General features: G+C 37.4%; 1 protein-coding gene across 1 annotated transcript; it reads left to right on the top strand.

Annotated features, from left to right (window-relative positions):
* The first annotated feature begins 9837 nt into the window (after positions 1-9837).
* Positions 9838-16662, top strand: LOC103443898 (cyclic nucleotide-gated ion channel 1-like). The gene is made up of 7 exons (XM_008382802.4): positions 9838-10160; positions 13855-14338; positions 14441-14641; positions 14741-15045; positions 15162-15273; positions 15410-15709; positions 15977-16662. Exons 1-7 carry the CDS (start codon positions 10036-10038, stop codon positions 16448-16450), a joined length of 2001 nt encoding a protein of 666 aa, XP_008381024.1. The 5' UTR covers positions 9838-10035; the 3' UTR covers positions 16451-16662.
* Positions 16663-24051: the final 7389 nt, after the last annotated feature.

Here is a 24051-nt window from a genome sequence, read left to right as displayed (position 1 = left end):
TGGTTACGTCACTCTCACGTGACGGCCAGCATGCCCTCCTTCGGGACGGGGTGTGTCATTAATCACCTTATTTATTAATTATATTTTGATGTTTTAATTATTTCTCTTTTTCTTCCTAATTGTAATGTATTAATTATATTTCATTATAATTATAATTTTCATTTCATTCAGCGTAATATATTTTGTTGTAAACAGTTAGATAAACTAATTTTTGTTATACAATATAATTCAATATACTTTGCCCTCTTCATTTAGGTACATTAAATTCATTATAATACATTTTGTTGCATATACATTTGGGTACACACATTTCGGTACATACTTTCGATACAAATATGTAGATACATTAATTCAATATAATACATTTCGGTACATAAATTTCGGTACTAACATTTTAGTGCATACATTTCGGTACACATATTTAGGTACATACTTTAATATAATACATTTTGGTACTAACATTTAGGTACATTAATTCAATATATTACATTTCGGTACTATTTTAGGTACATTAATTGAGTCTTTCAAGTTTGAAGAATGTTAAATAAAATTAATAAATTAAAAAAAAATTGGTCAAAAAATAAATTTAAATGTGTATATTAATAATTGGGTTTTTTTTTTAACTTTAATCATTCAAGAAGATTAAAATTTAAAATAAACTTGGTGTTAGATTACATATTAATTATAATCCCTTGATGTGTCCTTAATTCAAAATAATTAATTTGTATTTTATTTAATGTCTCCCCATTAAATATTTAAATTTATTAATATACAAATTTTAATTTATTTTTTGACAAAGTACCTAAATGAAGACAAAGTACCGAAATATATTGTAATGAATTTAATGTACCTAAATGAAGAAGACAAAGTACATCAAAATATATTGTATAACAAAAATTAGTTTATCTAAATATTTACAACAAAATATATTACGATAAATGAAATGAAAATTATAATTATAATGAAATAAAATTAATACATTAAAAATTAGGAAGAAAAAGAGAAATAATTAAAAAATCAAAATATAATTAATAAATGAGGTTATTAATGTATCAAGGGACTAAAATTAGATTTTGATCTTACTCATGGTTTTAATCTAAAAATCATTTTTGCCAAGGATTAAAATGAAGTTTTCTATTAATAATTTTAAATATATAATGAGAGACATAGAATAAAATATTCATATTAACTAATTTGAATTAAGGACACATCAATAGACTATAATCAATATGTAATCTAACACCAGTTTTTTTATTAAATTTCAATATTTTCAAGGATTAAAGTTAAAAAAACCCCTTTAATTAATTACGGGGCTTAACCCATATATTTATACAAATCAAGTTATAGAAAAAATGAGATAAATACAATTAGGAAGCAAAATAAAAGGAAATAAATCACCAACTTTTAATCACATTAAGAACAATATCTGTGATTCTTTAATTTCTAATTTCAATTCAGAAAACCCATCTGAAAATTGAAGCTTAATTCTCAATGAACAATAATAACGAAGCTTCAGGCGTTTATGTCAAATATGGGCCTGATTGACTTGGGTTTTTTGCGGCCCAAAGTTTCCCTGGAAGGGTATGAGGAATAATTCCCTGGTGCAGGAACAATTGGATAGGGGCCTAGTAAATGGGAGCTGGCAGTCCCGATGCCCCAAAATCTCTGTTGTTCATGGTATCGTGTGTGGCTCGGATCACTGCCTGTTAATTCTTGCAAAGAAAGGAAGCTTTTCAGATTTGAGGCTTTTTGGCCTCAGGATGATGGGTGTAGGTAGGCGGTCGAGAAGAGCTGGAGTATCCGTGGTGGGCTCGATGAGGTGGACCGCTGGCAAAGACGCATTAATTCTTGCAAGGGGAACCTTTTGAACTGGAGCAGAGCTCGTTTTAGGGGAAGCCACCAGGAGATTGGGGAGCTTAGCGGCCACTTGGAACAACTTCAATCCAGATGGGAAGATAATGCGGAGGAAATCAAAATGGTCACTGCTCAGCGTGATAAATTGGAGGAAAGAGATGAGAAGCTCTGGCAACAACGATCCCGTATCAAGTGGCTACAAGTGAGTGACTCAAACTCCCGTTTCTTTCACCGGAAGATTGATATGAACAAGGCCTATGACAGGACAGAACGGGATTTTTTTAAATGCAGTCTTGCTTCGTATGGGTTTTTGCCGGTGGTGGGTCAACATGGTGATGGGATGTGTCTCCACTGTAGATTTCTCCGTCCTCGTCAACGGGCAGCCAAGAAAGAGATTTAAACCGTCGAGGGGATTCCGGCAAGGGGATCCTTTCTCACCTTACTTATTTCTCATTGGAAGTGATGTCTTATGACGGTTAATTCAAGTGGCCGTGGATGAAGGTTTCCGGGAGGGGATTAAGATTTGTGTGAACGACCTTACTATCTCCCATTTATTTTTTTGCTGATGATACCCTCATATTCCGACGTGCTACTACACAAAATGGCCTGAATACTGTAAAGATCCTCAAATCCTACTGCTTGTCGCCGGGGCAGGAGGTTAGTATGCAAAAGTCATCTGTATTTTTTAGGGCCAACACGTTGTCATTGACTCGGGTGGAGTTGTGTGAGATTCTCGCATGCAAATGATTAAGGATCCTAGATTGTATTTGGGTATGCCGATGGTTTGGGGCAAATCCAAGATGGAGGCTTTGGATTTTTTCAAGGATAGGGTTATGGCAAAAATCCAAGGCTAGAAGCAAAATTTCTTTTCCCAAGCTGGTAGAGAGGTCTTGATTAAGGCAGTTACCCAGGCCATTCCTGCTTACCCCATGAACGTGTTATGTTTTCCCAAAAATTTGTGTAATGATATCGATTTAGCTGTGGCCAAGTTTTGATGGAGCCAGAAGGAAGGGGAGAGAAAAATTCACTGGGTAAACTAGGCTTCTTTGGGTTTAGAGAAATAGGAGGGTGGTATGGATTTTCGAAACTTGCATGAGTTCAACTTAGCCCTGTTGGAGAAGCAATGTTGGCGTCTGATACACGAACCTAACTCTCTTTGGGCTCAAATGTTTAAAGGGAGGTATTACTCGGATTGCTCCATTTTTTACGCTAAAAAGAGGGAAGATCTTCTTGGGTCTGGGCAAGCTTACTTGCTAGGAGATAAATTCTTGCCCGGGGTCTGTTGGAAATGTGCCCTAAAACCAATCATATGATGATACTTTACGGATATTTCACATGTTAGACTAATCTAGTTTAATATCAAGGGCAACGATTATTGTTTTAAGCCGTCTCATATAAATGTTATATGCTTAAACGATATGTCCAAGGAATATGTAATTAGGAGAATGTAATTTAAAGAAGTTAGATTCACGAGACAATTCTCTTTCGTATACATATCCTAAACGTTCTTGATCATAGGATTGCCAATTGGGTATTGACAGTCCGTTAAGATTAGTACGTGTTGTGTCTTCTCTCAGGGAGAGTGACTGGTCTCGAGTCATTGATGTGATTGACACCAAGACAAGCATGTAGGTGCTCAATAGAGAATGAGTCCACTGAACATGATCAACGAGGAGTTCTCATACTCATGTCACATGAGAACTCATAGTTTGGATAATGTAAAGTAGTCATTTGACCTGAGGCATCATAGTTGTCTTGTGGTTAGGTCTTTGATCTTTGACTATGTCAAAGTCACTCTGTCAGAGGGTGTCCACGGCATAGTTAGGGTTAAGCCACTTAGCCATGGAGGCAAGTGAATGCACAACAAGGGATCTCTAACCTTCAAACCGTTTGAGGGAGAATACTCTATGATATGATTAAGAATATTTGGCCAGAGTATGAATGAGATTTAGGAAGTCATTCCAAATCACATTCAATGTAATCATATAAGTAAATGAATCACATTGGATAGTATACATGAATAAACTATCAAACCAAACAATTTGGTCAAGAGTATTGTATTAGAGAAAAACTGTATTGCATTGTAATCCTAAACTGAATAGGTTCTCCACCTCTTCTGATTAGCTTGGGTAACCATGACATACTGCTAGGTGTCACTCATGGTTTGTGGAAGCCCTAAACGTGTATAATCACTAAAGGGAGAATTGAAAGTAAGTTTCAATTCACAATCGATTTGAAAGAGTTCTAATCGCCCACTGCCTCGCTAAAAGGAACCTAATGGATCGTACATCGTGTAAAGTAAGGATTGAAGAAACAACGGAGATGAGTAATGATAATTAAATGGTTTAATTATTTATGGCAATGATTAATTAATATGTTAATTAATCAAACGAATAAAGTTCGTTAAAGACCTCGGGTTAGTTTTGGGCCGCAAGGCCCAATGGGATTTGAATGTCAAGCTCATTAACTCAAGTTGTATGACAACTTGAAAACACAAAGGGCTTGAAAGCCCAAAGAACCCTTAATGGCCGGCCATATAGAGAGGGGTAGTGAACTTGGCTTAATTGCAAGTTTGCCACTCCATTGTGAGGTGGTATAAAGGCAACTTTATAGCCATTTCATCCTTAGGGTTTCTTTTGGAGAAAATTTGAGAGAACATGTCTCTCCCTTTCTCTCTAGGAGGCCGGCCCCTTGGAGGAGATTAGCTAGCAATCTTTCCTCCTCCAAGGCGACTTATCTCTTCTTCAAGTCCATCCTTGGTGTGGAAAAATTAGAGGTTCTCAACTTTGGGAACTTGGAGAATCCTTTCAACCATCCTCATCCAAGAAATCCATGGATCTAAGAAGCAAGGAATGAAGGCCCTCTCTTTGGGTGATTAGCCTTTGCTTATGCAAAGAGGAATCAACAAAGGTATAAAATCTCTCAACTCACTTTGTTCTTGAGTTGAGTCTTGGTTCACCTTTCTACTAGGCTTTGAATTTCATGGGTAATGTTTTGTTTTTGAGTGCATACAAGCATGATTCCGCCTTTAATTGTTAATTGCATGCCATAGATGTTGCTCAAATGAACATGTTTTTCACAAAATTTCCTTCAGGGTCTTATTGGCAGATTATGGGAGGTGACACCACTCAGGTCTGGGTGGATCGATGGATCCCGGCGCTGGTGGCGGGTCATCCTACTTCGATACAAGGGGTTAGGGTAGAGCCGTCTGAACTGGTCTCTTCTCTTATTGATCCTATTACCCATGTGTGGAGAATTGATTCTGGATTGGACCAGTTTAGAGATGAGGAACGTGGAGAAATTTTAGATACCCCAATTGGGGTGGCTGGGAAATTGGATAGGTTGATTTGGCCTGCGGATCAAAGGGTGAGGCATACTGTTAAGTGGGGTTATCAATGGATCTTATCAGTAATCAGAGACCTTTGATTTTAGGCCCATCAACTTCGGATCCAGTTGACTCTGGCGTGTGGCGGTGTATCTGGAAATTGACTGTCCCAACAAAAATTATGAACTTCGTGTGGAGGTGCCTTCACAAGGCTACGGCTACCAAGTCAAATATGTTTCGTCGACGGTATGCCTCTTCCCCACTTTGCCCAATCTGTCACAATAATGAAGAGTCGATGGAGCACGCCCTACTACCGTGCCCATGAGTAGACCATGTGTGGTTTGGGTGGATAGGGGCCTCGCTTTATGATAATTTGCTATAACCTGCTGGTTTATCTGGAAGGCTCGATGTGATGCGGTGTTCAACAAGAAGCTGTCTTCCCCTACCCAGACGGTGCACACTATTTCCTCTGTTTTGGTGGCCTTCAAGGAGGCGCGTGCCCGTCGTCGGGTCCATCGTGATAGCGTATATATGCCCTCGGCTTGCAAACAACCTTCGTTGGTCCCCTCCTTCTCTTGGATCGATGAAGGTCGATGTTGACGCTAGCTGGCGATGTTTCGATGCTTAGGGCCATGTAGAGGCAATGATCCATAACTCTAGCTCGGTTTTATTGGTGATAAGACGCAGGGCGATCCAAGCTCGGAACGTCCTGCTGGTGGAGGCATTGGGAATACTAGAAGGATGTGTGCTTGTTTGGCTTATGGGGTTTGCGAAATTGATTGTGGAATCGGACTCGATGGATCTTATCTCATGCCTAAATGGGTGCATTGAGAATGTAGGCTGGGAGGTGTTTCCTACTCTTGGCAAGATTCAACAGATAGGAGCAGCTTTCATAAATTGCGTCTGGTTTTAGGTTTCCAAGGTCAGCCAATGGAGTGGGCGAATTTTGTAGCGTCGCACACAGGTGCGAGGACGTGCAACCTAATCTGGGTCCAACGACCCCCATCTTGGTTTGTTAGTGTTTTAAACAAGGATGGTCTTCCTTGTCCTTCAATCTAATTTATTTAGCTTTCTGAGGTTGTAAAAGAGGGATGCTGATGTGTATTTTACGTCTTGTTTGCTTTCCTTTCCCTCTATATTTCGATCGGATGTTGTTTGCCCTTGTGGGTTTCTGTTCCTCTTTGGCTTCGGTCCTAGTAATGATATTTCTAGTTATCCCAAAATAATAACGAAGCTCAGTGCCCTATTGTTGTGTGGATTCAGACGTTGTTCTTCTTCCTCTCCCTTCGCTTCTCTTTCTCTCTCAGATTCAGATGAGAATGAGTGGCACGAGCTCAAATGACATAGCAAGACACCAAATGTTTGGATTATGGATGCAGTTTTATTGAAATGTTAGACTAATTATCTAGGGTTTTGTGTTTGCATGTTATGGATTTAGGTACAACTTGAACTGGGTTGTTTGTGTCTAAGATTTGGTTTCAATTTAAACTGAATTGATTGCCATTAACCAGCTTCTCTCTCTCTCTCTCTCAAAAAACAAAAAAAACAAAAAAACCACATTTTATCCGTCACCATCAGGTTATTTAGCAGCCTCTCATCCCTCTTAAGTAAGTTCTTAAAGAGGTTTATGGTATGTTCTCGCCCTAGGATGGGGCAGCCTCTCATCCCCTTAGCATGAGGCAACCTCCCTCCGCCAAAACTTTTTTTTCACCAAAATAAAAATGACAATGAGAGGCATTCGAGCATGGAACCTCATGTATAAAGACAAAAACTCTCAATCAACTGAGATACAAGGCTCTGAATAACCTAAAGAATTCAGAATTTTCAATACTTTTTCATGTCTTTATATTTTGATTAACTTTTTAATAATCCATTGACGACTTGACTTGGTGGATAAACAAGAGCTAAATCCAATTATCCATATACGTTGTCGACTTGACTTTTGATTTTGGAAACATTTGACCACTTACAGTTATTATATCACTATATGTAGCTGCGGCTGAGGGTAGCTAAGTGTGAAACCAAACGATCATACAGGTCAATATTTTTTTGGCTAATGCTCTTTAGATGTGATAAAGAGAATGAACGATTCTGATTTTAATATTCGGACAATAAATGTTCGTTAATAATAAATGAAAGGACAAGTAAATCCCTCGTAAAAGACACAAGCATTATCTATATTTTTTTATGTGCATTTGATGTTGTTGGTCCCTTTTTTTTGCTTGGCTTTTCCCACATGTCAGCAATTTAACCAATGAAAGAATCTCAGATGTTTTGTTGTGCAGCCAACTACCTGAATTGTATATATATTAATACACCAAGACGAGATTCTTTGTGTGAAATGAGTTCACTTCGTTGTTTCTTGTTCTGTCTTTATTCTTTGCCTCTGTTTTTTCCTCTTTCTTCTTTGTTCTTTGTTCTTTGTTCTCTGCCTTCCTTGTTCTTTCGTTCTCTGTCTTCTTTGTTCTTTGCTATGTCTTTGTTTTTTGGCTTTGTTCTTTGTATATATATTAATACACCAAGACGAGATTCTTTGTGTGAAATGAGTTCACTTCGTTGTTTCTTGTTCCTTGTCTTTATTCTTTGCCTCTGTTTTTTCCTCTTTCTTCTTTGTTCTCTGCCTTCCTTGTTCTTTCGTTCTTTGTTCTCTGTCTTCTTTGTTCTTTGCTATGTCTTTGTTTTTTGGCTTTGTTCTTTGTTCTCTGCCTTGTTTTTTGGCTTTGTTCTTTGTTCTCTGCCTTCTTTGTTCTTTCGTTCCTTGTTCTCTGTCTTCTTTTCCCACAGGTGTGAGACAAATAAATTTTGTTCTTTAAAAGATGTAACTGAGGTTTTCGTGGTTCCTACTCAATATTTTATTGATGTCAATCATATAATCTAATCAACTACTTTTTGGGTTCTTTTTAAGAAAATGGACATTATATTATTGGTTTAAAAAATGGCACGCCTTAATTGGCATTTGAGTCCAAATATCAAGTCATAATCGAATAGCAATTTACGTTGCATGACTTAACACGAGTTATTATTATTAATTTATTATTACTACTACTACTACTACTACTACTATTTTTATTAGAAGACGGATATGTCACATTACTTTTTTTACAAAAATTTTGGCACACATTTTTATGGGAACCATTCTATAATGTTTTACAACGATCGGAACCATCTATTTTTTAGGTTTTCTCTTAAGATCATGTCTACAAAAAATTATCCAAATCTAAAAAATATAACCCGTTAGATTAAGGGTTTAGGTATCTTTGAAGAATCGTATTCGTCCATTTTTTTTATTACAAATAAATGTCTTAATAGTTTTGGATTTGGCTAATATTTTGCAATATGAATGATGTTCTAAAAGATAGACGGTTTGGATTGTTAAAACACATTACAGAGTGGGCTCCACAAAAACTTGTATAAAAAAATAGTGTCACAGATCCTTCCCCATTGAAATATACAGTCCTTAAAAATAGTTATGAAATGATAACTACAAGAAAATATTTCAAAATGAGTGTCTAGGTGTCCGAGGATCCTGTGTATATATATACAATTTTTTTTTCTGGGGATTTTTTATTTTAACCAATATATCTCACTGTGCACCCAATTTACTCTATACACCTATATTATTTTTAATTAAACTATCAATATCTTTTTAAACTCCAGTGCACTACCTAAACTACCTTCACACCCAATCCAATATGTAAATTTATTTTTATAACAAATTAAAAAATCAAAAATAAAAATCTAACGTCAATACAGATAGAGAACATATGGGTAGAAAATATTCGTTGCTCTTTTTCTTCACCGAATCAACCCAACGTTGCAACGGGTTTCAACTTTTTATACTTGGATTCATGTTTGGTTAACAGAAAAGTTTTGATTTGTTGTGTATTTTGACGTTAATTAAACAAGTAACATATGGTGCTATCTGAGCAATAGAGATTTGGATTCATGTTTGGTTTTTGGATTGTATTTTTTGCTGGTAAACATGACATAGAGCATTCTTCTATAATTGTTGTCTGTAGCTAGTTTTCAACATTGCATGACTTGATTTTTAACTGTTGAATACTAAAAGTTTGTGTTTCTACTAATCGGGCTATGATAAAATCCGGATGCCATTGCTTGAATCTTTTCATTTCTGATGTCTATTTTACAGTCTCAACTAATAAGGGAGAGATTTTTCAATGTATCACACAGCTCAGTAAATCAAATGTCATAATGTAAGTGGAGATAAAAAAAATTTCTCAACTGCCTATTCACTTATATTATGACACCTGATGTACCAGATTGTGTTCCTGATACAATAAAAAAATCCCTCCTATTAATGATATTTTTCTAGCTATACTTCCTGATATGATATGATATGCCCTAAATAATTACTGCCGGTGTTGAAATGTGCAGTCCTTTGATCTTATTGGCTAGAGAGAAAAAAGAGGGCATCGTAATGGCATTGGTGGTCCAAGTGGTCCTGGTAGGCAAAAAGCAGGAATGCATGGGTTTGCTGCGTTCCCAATCTTATATTGTAATCTAAATGTTTACTGAATCTTAGCAGGGAAGGTTGCATCTGTTATTCGTTGCACTGCTGTGTCAATGGAGAATTATTATGATTTACAAATGATGAATTTATTTAAATCTAGACAGTTCAGATTTTTGAAAAGAATCTTACGTCATATTAAAAGACCTACGTGATAAACGTGAATTCAGTTTGTCTTAAAAGAGAATGGCAATGCAGCTAGCAGCTTCAATTTCTGCCACTCGACTCAAATCCTAGCTCTCTGCAAGCTATTCTCTCTCCACCTTGCAAACTGAAAACCTCGTCGTACCTATTTAGGGTCATTTAGTACATATATATTTGAGTTATTATGGATGGAAACATCAATAGATCAGTAACTTTAGATGAGGAGAACCCGGAAGGACAGAAAACAGGCAGGTTCGTCAGTATGGTAACTCCAGATGTGGAGAACCCGGCAGCAAAGAAAATGAGCAGGTTCGTACTCTCTCTCTCCCCCTCTTTCTCTTTAAAATATTTCGAATTCGGAACTTAGCATGCTCTTATCTGTCTCCCTCAAAGTATAGCAGTGCACCATGTAGCGCAATAAGGCGAGCAATCTGGCGTAGCGATGGGGAATCTGTGATAAGGCGTTGGGGATTCGCGGAGAGTCCCAAAATGCTGTGTTTATTCCTATTTATTTGCAAAACCCAAGTCCATCAAGGCGTAGCACTTGACCCATTCAACCTTTGTTAGCCTCACCAGGTTTGAGTGTTAAAATTTACAATCTTATGATGGGTAAGATGATGCCTGTAGCACATCATATCTTGACCAGGATGTCCCAAAAGTTCGTTCCAAAATACAAAATCACTCGAATCACACGACGTTCGGCCGGCCACATGGTGCACTCCATTCGGGCGGTGAACCATGGTCTTCAGAAATATGCTTCGCTCCATATTCATTGGAGGTGATGCAAATATATTCTACTTAATTTTTTTTCAGTGACGATTCCAACATAATCATTGTCCTTTTCAAATATCCTTAGAAATCTAAACAACTTTCTTTTTGAACGGGAGAATATAAGGGCCTCTCTATAAGGTGGGCGGTGCCAAGGCCTAGAAACAGGTTGGCTGGACCCGAATTGGTTGTTAAAGGAGAGATCTTAGGTATGAAGTTAGTATGCAAATTCGCACATTCATCCAGATAACTAACTTTCTCACTTTTGTACCAAATCACATGTTAATTTAATTTGGTAACTTTTATTTGAAAAACATGATTCAATTAACTCATATTCGAGGTCAATATCCATAATGATATCTAGGAATAGAACAAACACCAAACTTAAATCCGAGAACATAAAAATTGTTCACAAACTCAACTAAGTTCACCAAGGGGATTCGGCCAATATAGGGACTTCCATTTCAAAATTTTGCTCTTACATGCACCGACTTCTTAGCGGGATATCTGTACAAGGTGGTGTACCTTAAAGATCACAAGGTAAAATAATTCTCATATGCACCGACTTCTTGAGGGAAAATTTTTAGGTACTAGATAGTGATTGTATCATATACATATAATTATTGTAGGTTATCCCGTTAAATTATTGTTGAATTATTATTCAGGGACTAGTTTTGGCATTTTACATATCTAATAAGAGTACTCTTTTTTCCTAAGTATATAATGTTTGGAGTGCACAATTAGACTCTTTGGAGTTGCAATAACAATTCTCTTATTATTATTCATTATTATTTTACCTACGTTGTGCAAAGACGGATACTTGTTTTAGTGAAGAATGTATGAAATATACCTAATAGCTGCCATTAAAATCAGATTTATGTCTGATTTTATCTTGTTTAATTTGTTAGGGTTTAGGGGGTGAATTCATTTGAATTTCATTTGTTGCTTGTTGCGCGTTTCCCAGAGAGGGTGGAGAAAGTTCGAAATCAAAGAGCAGCAGGGGCCTTGCCTTTATAGAGAAGATTCGTAATGTGCAGCAGGAGCCTTATACCGTACGATATGGAGCAGAATATTTGTGATATCATGCATATTTCTATCTGGATCCTTTCTTACTAATATTCAAGGTCCATATCCATAATGATATCCAAGAATAGAACAAACACCAAACTTAAATCTGGGAACATAAGAATTATTCACAAACTCAACTAAGTTCACTAAGGGGATTCGGCCAATATAAGGACTTCGATTTCAAAATTTTGCTCTTACATGCACCGACTTCTTAGAGGGATATCTATACAAGGTAGTGTCTTTAAGATCACAAGGTAAAATATGTCTCATATGTAGTACTATAGAATGATACTCCTCACCAACATTGGTTTAGGGATACTATCCCTAAGCCTTGAAGTTTTTTATCCTAGAAGCCAAGGGATCACGCTCATGATCACGATTGCCACACCTTGGCGAACCCTAATTCTATCATTATTTGCCTATCATTATTCATGAGCTAGGGTTTGCTACCATGTCGTAGCCTATATGCCAATATAGGTTATTTGGGCTTTGTGAAGCACTTAACATTTGCTACAGAGTGTCTTTAAGCCAGTAGAAGCGCGCCTGACCACTTAAGTCCATGAATTGTACCATTCATGGACTTAAGTGGTCCATAAGAGTGATCCAAAGATCCATGGCAGAGGCTTTTGTCACCACTTCCACGCCATTGTTAGCCCTCAATGGTTTTTCAATTTCTTGGTAGTTAATTGAAACTTCACATCTTCTTTCACAAATGTGAAAATTAGTGCTTTGTGAATAAGACATCCATTGGCATCATATTTAGAACATTCGAGTTCTAATACATGATTTGGCTTAACAGATTAATTGTAAAGCACATATGGTCTCAAAATGAGTGGTGCGTTCTTAGAAACTCAAAAGGTTACTATGGTGTGCTCTAAACTTCTAACTCGAGAATGAAACATACCTGCATTCTCAATAGAAATACAAATATACGATATATGCAACTCAATTGAAAAAAAACACACACACACACAAAATATTGCACAATATAATCGACGGTTAAATCAAATTCAGTTAAACTTTTTCGTTTCTTTCTTTCGGCTTTCCTTGAGATGAACACACGGGTCCAGTGGTGCTAGCTGGGCGAAAATGTACAAAGCCCATCGTGGCAAAGGGGGTGATGACTTTGGTTAGGTCCATCAATGTACAATGACGGCCCACAGAAGATTCTCACGTTATGTGCATAGCATACCTTAGACTGAAGGATCCAGTTCTTGATCGCCGGCTTGTTTGACGGTTCCGCCTTCGACAGTGCCACCACAGCGTGGCCCGGTGGAGCTCAAAGCAACTATTGTGATAGAATCAGACATGGTAAAAGGGAAATTGCATGAAAGTAAATGCAGGAAATGGAAAAGAAAATCAAAGGAAATTCATATCTTCACTTTATACGTTCTTTGCATCATAAAAGGGATTTAAATACACCCAAAGATAGTAAGAGTTTGAGGTATAAATGGGCCTAATAGTATTACGTAAATAGTGGGCCTAATGGGTAGTAATGATAATAGGCGGTCTAACTAGTTATAACCGAAACCTTTAGCTTAGAGTCGCATCATATTGTCTTCTCGACGATGGTCCAGGCGAAGGGACAGAAAGAGAGCGCCACAAGTTCGTAAATAAAATAAATTTCGCGGCGAGAGTACGTCGCCGTTGGGGGAGAAGGGACGCAAGAGGCTATGGTGGGCTCCACCGAAGACTGGGCATGGGTGATGGCTTTAGTAGCCATTAGGCCTGCGGCGTTGCTTGCTGCTACCTCACCAACGCCGGCCTCGTCAAAATCGACGGAGGTGTGGTTAGTCCGATCGTACAAAACCCAAATTCGGGAGAGATTTAGGATAATCTCACAATCCTGGACTCCATCATCTCAAAAACGATGTTCGCTGACATCGAAGATGGGATTTTGGCCATTCACGACGACCTAAAGTTGTCAGTGGCGTCGGTGAAAACCAGAGATGCCTTGAAGCCAACTTCGTAATATCATTGTCGAATTATTATCGAGGACTATTTTGGCATTTGGCAACTCTAATTGTGGACTCCTCATACGAGTAATATTGTTCTCTCATTATTTTGCGTTATGCAAAGATGAATACCTGCTTCAGTGAAGAATGAAATATAAGGTTTAGGGTGAATGCATATGAATTTCATTTGTTTTTTGTTGCATGTTTCCCAGAGAGGCTGGAGAACGTTCGAAATCGATGTGCAGCAGGGGCCTTAACTTGATAAGGAAGATTCGTAACTCGCAGCTGGGGCCTTACCTTCCAAGATGGAGCAGTATATATGTGACATCATGCGTATTTGCTGTCTCTCTTGATCCTTTCTTCTTTTATGTTGTGGTCGTCGATCAGAATCAGGATAACAAGTGCTTTGAAATAGACAAAACGTTGGCTATTGTTGTTTCAATTATGCGATCGATCACGGATGTCATTTTCGCAGCGCATTTCATATGTGAAATCTGTAAGGGTGTTCAAAATCCAAATCCAAAAACCCTGAAAAAAGGAGCCTCTTCGAAGATGGAACAAACCGGGAGAAATTCAGATAAGAAAACGAAAATCAGAGAGTTGACTGATCAAGTGGTCATGAAAATAGCTCAGAAGATGCCGTGGTTATCTATCTTTACTGTAATAGACTTTTTCGCTCTTCTTCCCCTCCCACAAGTAAGAGAACTGAACTAAACTGTAATTTTCTCTTTTGTGGCTAACTGAAATTGAGATGGACTTCTAAGTTCTCACCCTTTTTTATCTTTTGATTTTCTGCAGGTGCTAATAATAGATATGTTTTACACAGTGGAAGGCTCAGGATATGTGGAATACAACAAGGTCATGAATGTCCTGAATGTTATTCTTCTCTGTCAATATTTTACAAGGATTTATCTACTATCGGCCATAGAATACGAAATGACTAATAGCATATGGGTTAAGGGTCTATACAACTTGTTTCTCTACATTCTTGCCAGCCATGTAAGTTCCACCTCAATTGTCATTCAATTTTAATAGCAATTTTTTTTTAAATGTTAGACTAATTATTTGGGGTTCTGTGTTTGCATGTTATGAATTTAGGCACTCGGAGCTTTTTGGTACCTTTTTTCCATTCAACGAGAGATATCATGTTGGCACGAGGCTTGTGTAAATCATAGTATAGATCACAGGGAATGTATGAATACTTACTATTGTGATAGTCGGAATACTACGGCAAGAAATATAAGATTTCTAAATAAGCATTGCCCGTTGGATACTCCAGATGGTGCTTTATCTCCGTTTAACTTTGGAATATTTCTTGATTCCTTAAAGAATCTAAACACGGAGCATATAAAGTTCGAAAAGAAGTTCTTTTACTCTTTATGGTGGGGCTTGCGAAATCTGAGGTTTGCATCATATCCATTGACAATCAACAATTTTTAGAAAATATGTAACAAATAATTTTTTGGAGTTATTCAGCAACATTGTCTAATGTGATATCATGTACCTTAATCTTTTGCAGTAATTATGGGACCAATCTGACAACAAGTACGTATGTGTGGGAAAACGTGTTTGCGATTTTCATTTCTGTCGTTGGCTTGCTACTGTTTTATTATTTCATTGGAAACATGCAGGTGGGTAAATTCAATCTCTCTATACACTAACTTTCAACAATTTTTTCGTATCTGGGGCTGCATGCGGAGGTCATTCTTCGAGTATTTTAAGTAATTGTTTGATTTGTGGCTAATTGTTTGATTTGTGGCGAGATAGACTTATATGCAGATAAAAACTACAAAATCAGTGGAGGAGATGAAAACTACAAAATCAGTGGAGGATATGAAACAAGAAGAGTTAAAAAAAGAAGAGTTGAGACAAAAGACTATGCTGAGGAAGCTAGACGCACAGTGTTGGATGGCCACAAATGAAGTCCCTCATGAAATAAGGGAAGAAATCTTGAGATGCATAAACGACCACATTGATGCTGATCTCCATAAGTTTCTATTCTCTTTTCTTCCCGTGAAAACCAGAACATCTCTGAAGCAGTGGCTTTGCATGAAAACACTTAAGAAAGTATGTGGCACAACCTCCATCTCTCACCATTAATTTATTGTATATATTGTTTTAAAACAAAATGACGTTAACATTCAACGTTTGAAGTACAATAAAGATAAGATTGCACTATAATCTTAAAGTTTATTGTCCAAAGTTATATGATATTTCTAAGTTAGTTAACAACCGAATAACGTTGTTATTACTATAACTAGGTTAATTGCATCCATTTTCACTGCAATGTTGTTCTGATAATATACGTCCGTGCGTGAGCACACATTTGTGTAGATAAAAAAGCTTCAACACATGGATGAAAAAGTGTTGACGTTGATGTGCGGCTATCTGAAGCCAGTGACGTACATTGAGAACAGCATCATTTTTCGAATGGGAGATCTACTCGATAGCATGCTGATCATTATCGAAGGGACAGTGTGGACTTACGCGTCGACTGATAGTCAAGCTGGGCAAGGAATCTCATTAATGGACACCGAGCCCCTCGGGAAAGGTCACTGTTACGGGGAAGAGCTTCTCGATTGCGCATCAGACTGTTTCACAAAGCTTCCAGTCTCTAGCAAGCATGTCAAATGCCACACAAAAATAGAAGCATTTGTGCTCCTGGCCAAGGACTTGGAAACTGTAGTTTCCAGGTACCCGCTACTGTGGCAGAAAAGCGAGAAGGTTTCTCATAAGGTGGAGAACATAGCAGCTTCTACCATAGCAAAAGCATACCGTCATCATCTAGAGCGGCGGGCTGAGGCCTAAGTGAACTAGGTGGTTTAAGCAAGTTTTTGTTATAATAGAAGGCACTAAACGCTTAATCTATTATAAACCCGGTTACATTTAATAGAAAACTTCATTTAATCCTTGGAAAATATGACTTTTAGATTAAAATCATGAGTAAGATTAAAATCTAATTGTAGTCCCTTGATACATTAATAACCTTATTTATTAATTATATTTTGATTTTTTAATTATTTCTCTTTTTCTTCCTAATTTTTAATGTATTAATTTTATTTCATTATAATTTTCATTTTTATTTCATTTATCATAATATATTTTGTTGTAAACATTTAGATAAACTAATTTTTGTTATAAAATATATTTCGATGTACTTTGTCTTCTTCTTTTAGGTGCATAAAATTCATTAGAATACATTTCGGTGCATACATTTAGGTACACACATTTCGGTATATACATTTCGATACAAACATTTAGGTACATTAATTCAATATAATACATTTTGGTACTAACATTTCGGTGCGTATATTTTGGTACACACATTTAGGTACATTAATTTAATATAATACATTTCGGTGCATATATGTAATGACCCGTCCCCAATTTTACGGTTTTTATAATTTTAATAAGTGAATTTATGAAAATGCCCTTTGAGGCAAATGCGTTGACTTTTGTTGACTACCATGTCGTGCCACGTATGACTCGTTTTCTTGGCGTATCCTCGTAGCATTCGTCCTTACGAACACGTAGGTGCAAACAGAACGTAATTTAGAGTTATAACAAAGATTCTACAAACCTTTAAACGTCAAGGGCATTTTGGTAAATTGACAATTGAACATGTTAAATTGGTTGTGTGCCACGTGGGACCCACAGATTGGTCCCCATTTTTCTGGATTATTCTTTTCCTCTTCTCCTTCTTTATCCCGTGACTCTCTACTCAACTCACATATCTCTCTCTCGCCCTCAAGTCCCTCCCCGTGACACTTTAGCACCAATCCACCTTCCCTACGAATTAACGACTTGAAAATCACCGTATTCTTACTCTCCTCGGACCTAGAAACCTGAATCAAATTTTGGTTTCTTGGAATACTGTGCACATATGCCATTTCAAGAACCTTCATTGGAGCAGTGGGTTTCCCTTCAGTTTCAGACAATTTCCAGCCATCTTTTGAACTAAAACGATTCCTGTCGTCAATTAGATAAATTTTCATGTTTGGATCGTTTAATTTAGTGAAGAAATGAGAAAGTTATAACTATTTAAAGTTTGCCCAGTTTCTGGCGACCTCCGCCACTTTCGAGGTATTTTACGGCCAAAACACGGCGATTTATCCATCGTACAAGGTACCAATATCTTCGTCTTGTTGAGAACTATGATTTCCGTTTTTGAATCACTTGATTTCGTTGAGTATTAACAAAGTTATGGACATTGAAAGGTTGCCCAGAAATTCTAGCGAATTTCCCTGTTTCCCGCGGATAGCTGTCTTTCAGGCCATTTTCTGATCATCTCTGGCGACCATTTGGACTCCAAGCAATATAATTTTGTTCTAAACTTCTCTAGCTTCGATTTGGTATATTATGGGTTGAATTTGGTTTAGAAACAAGTGAGATATGGAGTTCTAAAGATTGCCCAGGAAATCTACAAAATCTGCAGAATCCGGCGAAATTTCATTAAGGTCCGCCACTTGAATAGTATAGCAATTGAAAATCCGACCGTTGGATCATCACTAAACTCTAATACCTTATAGTACATAATATTTGAGGACCATAGAAACTTACGGATTGGGGATTCGACGTACGGATCTTCCTGAATTGGATTTGTAAGTTCATAAAATAAAACGTTAACCACCACTTAAATTTGCAATTGGCGGAGATCCAACCGTTGGATTGTAATGAATTTTTTTTATGATGTTGTAGAAGCATAATATGGATCTTTGGAAGTTATTGATCGGAAATTTGAGTTGTAGGTCTTCCGGATCGAGTTGTGTAGGGTTGTGGACCCTACCATCGATCTTTGACCGACGGTTGACTTTTGGTCAATAGGTCTCAAATCATTCTAGAATGTCCTTGAGGATGTGTTTTATGTGAGTTCTGTGTTCTATTGATACGGATTCTGAGATATGGTTTGATAATTGTTCTAGGCGCTGATTGTTCGTGACGCCTCGATGTTTGTGTTAGGGAGTTGTAGCGTGGACTCCAGGTGAGTGGACTTTTGGTTTTCTATATATATATATATATATTTCCCAAAAACTGTTTTAAATGGAATTTCGTTTAAAATGCCATGTCATATTTGCTTTACATTTTAGCATATGCATTAGTATAGCTTTGCATAATATTGCATAATGTTGCGGAGGCCCAGGTAAGTTCAAGTGAGTACATATTGATGGTATGGTTGCATGGTAGTTGGTTATGAGTTGATGCATATAGAGCTCATTCTCTTGCACCCCGGTGTTAGTGCTCCGCCCGTGGCTAGGGCCTAGCCTTCACGTGATTGTTCACCTCCCGCATCGCACGCTCACCTTGGATCCAAGGCAGATGCCAGCCTGTCGTACAGACCACATTAGGTGGTTCCAACTCGTAGGTGACCCGCGATTTATCGCATAGCCTTCACGTGATCGTAGCACTTGAGCATACTTAATTACACCCAGCCCGTCATACAAACCACATTAGGTGGTTCCGACTCGTGTGCATGTTTATAGCCGTACAGGTCACATTAGGTGACTCCAGCTGGATTGATGAGCAATAGGTTCAGCCGTACAGGTTATAATAGGTGACTCCGGCTGGCATATAATTTTTACATTGATTTATATCACCTGGCTTACATATTTACTGCTAAGATACTTGACATGGCATATTCCTTGATTTACACTGTTTTGAGCAAGATTTTTATATACGTATGTATTACTATTTTCTGGAAAAATTATATGGGTTTTATGGTGAGGGGTTATAACGTTTTCTAAAGGTTTTCATTAAAACTTTATTTTCAGGCCCACTCACCCTTGTTTTTCGCCCCTCCAGTTTTAGCTGCTGAAAGTTCGTATCAACGAGGATTCTTAGCGAATCTCAGCATAGGTGGCTACCTTTGAGGGTATGATCCTTACCCCCACTACTGTACTTTACTTATGCTCTGACATCGCGTGTGAAATGAGTTCATTCCCGCTCACAGCGCACTCTGGTCTTTAGGCACTTTTAGGTTTAATTTATTCACATTTTTCACATCACTATATTTTATGGCTTCGTCACCTTCCAGGTGTCGGTCAGCATAGCCCGATTCGAAGTCCTAAGGGACATTCCGGGCTGGGGTGTGTCAATATATTTCGGTACATACATTTCGATACTAACATTTAAATTCATTAGTTCAATATAATACATTTCAATACACACATTTCGGTACTAACATTTAGGTACATTAATTGAGTCTTTCAAGTTTGAAGAATGTTAAATAAAATTAATAAATTAAAAAACTGTTTTTTGGTAAAAAAAATAAATTAAAATTTGTATGTTAATAAATTTAATTATTTAATGGGAGACATTAAATAAAATGCACATTAATTATTTTGAATTAAGGACACATCAAGGGATTATAATCAATATGTAATCTAACACCAGGTTTATTTTAAATTTCAATCTTCTTGAAGGATTAAAGTTAAAAAAACCCCCAAATTTAATCTATCGATAACCTAATTAAATTTTTGATGTAGGTACTACAATAAGTATGGTCTCTATATTAAATATGGATGTTGGTGGCTTCTCATATATCAAAGCCATGCTTTTATCTATTTTAATTAGGTTGCATTGTAACTATAATATGTTATTGTCTATCCTACTAATGTAAGGTACCCTCTTATTTAAAGGGCTCCATATGTAAGATTGAGTAGACAATTCGTGAAATAAAGTTAATTTAAGAAGAAAGTGAGTTTCTCCTTCCTAAACAAGCATTTGGCTTGATCATGTTGAGTGAATCCACGATTAGCGACGTGAGTGATTCTGTAACATCCCACATCGCCCAGGAGAGTGATCCTTAAATGTATATTCTCATCCTTACCTAGCACGAGGCCTTTTGGGAGCTCACTGGATTTAGGTTCCATCGGAACTCCGAAGTTAAGCGAGTTCGTGTGAGAGCACTCCCATGATAGGTGACCCACTAGGAAGTTGCTCGTGAGTTCCTAGAAACAAAACCGTGAGGGCATGGTCGGGGCTCAAAACGGACAATATCATGCTACGGTGGTGGAAAGGGCTTAGGATGTGGTGGACCCCGGGTCGAGATGTGACAATTTGGTATCAGAGCCTAACCCTGGCCGTGGTGTGCCGACGAAGACGTCGGGCCTTTAAGGGGGGTGGATTGTAACATCCCACATCGCATAGGGGAGTGATCCTTAAATGTATATTCTCATCTCTACCTAGCACGAGACCTTTTGGGAGCTCACTGACTTCGGGTTCCATCGGAACTCCGAAGTTAAGCAAGTCCGCGCGAAAGCACTCCCATGATGGGTGACCTACTGGGAAGTTGCTCGTGAGTTCCCAGAAACAAAATTGTGAGGGCATGGTCGGGGCTCAAAGCGGACAATATCGTGCTACGGTGGTGGAGCGGGCTCGGGATGTGGTGGACCCCGGGCCGGGATGTGACAGATTCGGTTGCCCCTGGTTGAGTGATTCCAAGGTTCTATCCTTGTAGCGATGTCGAGCGAATCTGTTGTCCCTGGTTGGGTGACCTACTAGGAAGTTGCTCGTGAGTTCCCAAAAACAAAACTGTGAGGGCATGGTCGGGGCTCAAAGCGGACAATATCGTGCTACGGTGGTGGAGCGGGCTCGGGATGTGGTGGACCCCGGGCCGAGATGTGACAGATTATGTTGCCCCTGGTTGAGTGATTCCAAGGTTCTATCCTTGTAGCGATGTCGAGCGAATCTGTTGTCCCTGGTTGAGTGATTCTCATGTTATCATCATGCGTCTTCCCGAGACTCCTTTGGCTTTGATGAGTTCATATTATACCATATATTTTACCCTAATCTTAGTATTAATTTATTGGTTATGATACTTTGTTATGTATTTTCAATGTAGGAATTCCTCTGGAGCAAAAAGTGATCAAACAGATGAATTTTGGAGTGATTCCATTGAAAAATGTTCGTGAGTCTTTCAAGATAATTGTATCAAAATTTCAGATTTTTCTACTAAGCTGTTTGACCGTGGTGATGAAAAGAAGGCTCAGAGCCCAGCTTTTCTAGATTGATGTTTTTAGATGTTTTGGGTATTTTGGAGGTCAAGATATCATATTTTGAGGAAGATTCCTTCTGAGGATTTGTAGGGGACGCCTTCAACTTTCAAAAAAAAACCTTTTGAGATCAAATCAGAGTTGATTTATTTGGTCAAAAAGGCTGATTTTCTGAGAAGTCCGAATTTCAGTTCAAATAGGAAACCTTTTATTTCCTAGTTATCTTATTCTATTATGTTTCCTAGTTTTTAGAAGACCTTTTTCTAGTAAGGATTTTATTTTATAATAGTATAAATAAGGCTATTTAGCCATTGGGAGAACACATCAATTTGGAGAACTTAGTTAGGCTTTGACGATTTGTATTTCAAGGTATTTTCTATCCTTGTTTTTAATAATATTTTGTTTTACGATTGTTAGTAACTAATTCTCTTTTGCTAAGGCGATGCCTTGAGCCTTAGCATGAATATGTAGTCTTTATTTAATTGCTTATGATATTATGCATGCATACTTTGAATTATTAATTACTGTGTTTAAAGTGTCTTTATATTTTAATGCTTAGCTACCATTAGGATGTTTAGATAAGTAATCAGATGCAATTCGGTCGGAATGCCACCAGAGGATTGAGTATTGCTTCTTGTGATTGATAGTTGTAAGTTCACCTAGGGCGAATGCCACGTCTTAGGGGTTGCATGGTTTTTCAAAGGCTTTTCACAAAGCATAATGAGTCATGCATGGTTATATTTGATCTGAATGTCACAGACGGATTGCTTGTTTGATATACGTTCTAGCTTAAATGCCATAAGTAGAATATGTATAAGGAAAACCTAACCTTCAAAGTTGCATGTGTAATTCATAAGTAATTGGTAAAACTATATAAGATTGTTAAGGTAATAGTGGAACCGTAGTGTCTTTTTATCATTATTTTATAAGATTGTTCCCTTTCAAATTGGTTTCTTTAATTGTTTTAAATTAAAATTCGTTTTTAATATTCTAGGTCATCAAAACAACATTTTTGAAACTTTGTTTTAAATAGTTAATTAAGAATTAGTTTAAATACAAATTATTCAATCAATCTATGTGGAAATGACCTGTTTGAGCCATTAATGCTACAACTACCTTATTCTCTTGCAAGTATTTTTGTGTGATTTTATCCCTACTTTTACAGGTGGTAAAAAATCATCTTCTTTACCTACATCAATTTCCCAAAACAGTCATTATGTTTTTGTTATTAGCACACCAAAACAATTGGATACACCATTGTGTTATTGTTACTAGCACGCCAAAACAATCACAAATCATTATTTTATGGCTAAATAGCCAAAATGGTCTCTGAGATTTGTATAATCAATAGAAATGGTCCCTGAGATTGAAAATCAATAGAAATGGTCTCTAAGATTGTCCACCATCCATGATTTTGGTCCTTTTGTTAAAAACTCTTTGGGCAATTTTCAAAACTTTGTAACTCAATCGATTCTTAATCAAATTCGACCCATAATATATCAAAATGAAGATAGGGAAGTGTAGAATAAGATTATACCTATTTGGAAGCCCAATGGTTGCCAAATATCGCCAGAAAATAGCCTGAAAGGTGACTGGTCCTCTGAAAAACTGGAAAACTCGCTAGAAATTGGGTAAACTTTAAACGTTCATAATTTCTTCAATACTCAACGAAATGGAGTGATTCAAAAACAAACATTATACTTCTCGATGAGATGAAGATAATGGTACCTTTCTTGATGGCTAACTCACCATGGTTTGGCCGGAAAATGGCTCGAAATTGGCTAACTCAAAAATGGTTAGCCACTTTTGAGCCGTTTTCCGGCCAAACCATGTCGAGTTAGCCATCAAAAAAGGTACTATTATCTTTGTCTCCTTGAGAAGTATGATTTTCATTTTGAATCACTCCATTTCGTTGAGTATTGAAGAAGTTATGAACGTTTAAAGTTTACCCAATTTCTAGCGAGTTTTCCAGTTTTTCAGAGGACCAGTCACCTTTCAGACAACCATTGGGCTTCCAAATAGGTATAATCTTGTTCTACACTTTCATAGCTTCATTTCGATATATTATGGGTCAAATTTGGTTAAGAAACGATTGAGTTACGAAGCTTTGAAAATTGCGTAAAGAGTTTTTAATGGAATGACCAAAATCATGGATAGTGGACAATCTCAGGGACCATTTCTATTGATTATGCAAATCTTAGTGACCATCTAGAAGCCAAACACCATCTTCGCTTGCCATCAATGAGAGAGGAGGGGGGACCTGCAAGAAAACACTCCGACGCGCAAGTCAGTCTTTGTTCAAAATGATTGTAGGAAATTGTAAAGTGATCTGATACTTCCTTCCCCTTTCTCATTGATGGCAAGCGAAGATGGTGTTTGGCTTCTCAACATGGTTACAAGGTTTACTTGTTGGAGGAT

Source organism: Malus domestica, chromosome 01, assembly GCF_042453785.1.
Source record: "Malus domestica chromosome 01, GDT2T_hap1".
Taxonomy (NCBI): domain Eukaryota; kingdom Viridiplantae; phylum Streptophyta; class Magnoliopsida; order Rosales; family Rosaceae; genus Malus; species Malus domestica.
This window is presented reverse-complemented; position numbering and strand designations above follow the sequence as displayed.

What these genes read in the sequence shown, in the direction of transcription:
- LOC103443898 (XM_008382802.4), top strand. Translation starts at nt 10,036, where the DNA reads ATGGATGGAAACATCAATAGATCAGTAACTTTAGATGAGGAGAACCCG. An exon ending in TGGGGCTTGCGAAATCTGAG is followed by an intron (nt 15,046 to 15,161) that starts GTTTGCATCATA and finishes AATCTTTTGCAG; the next exon opens with TAATTATGGGACCAATCTGA. An exon ending in ATTTCATTGGAAACATGCAG is followed by an intron (nt 15,274 to 15,409) that starts GTGGGTAAATTC and finishes GTGGCGAGATAG; the next exon opens with ACTTATATGCAGATAAAAAC.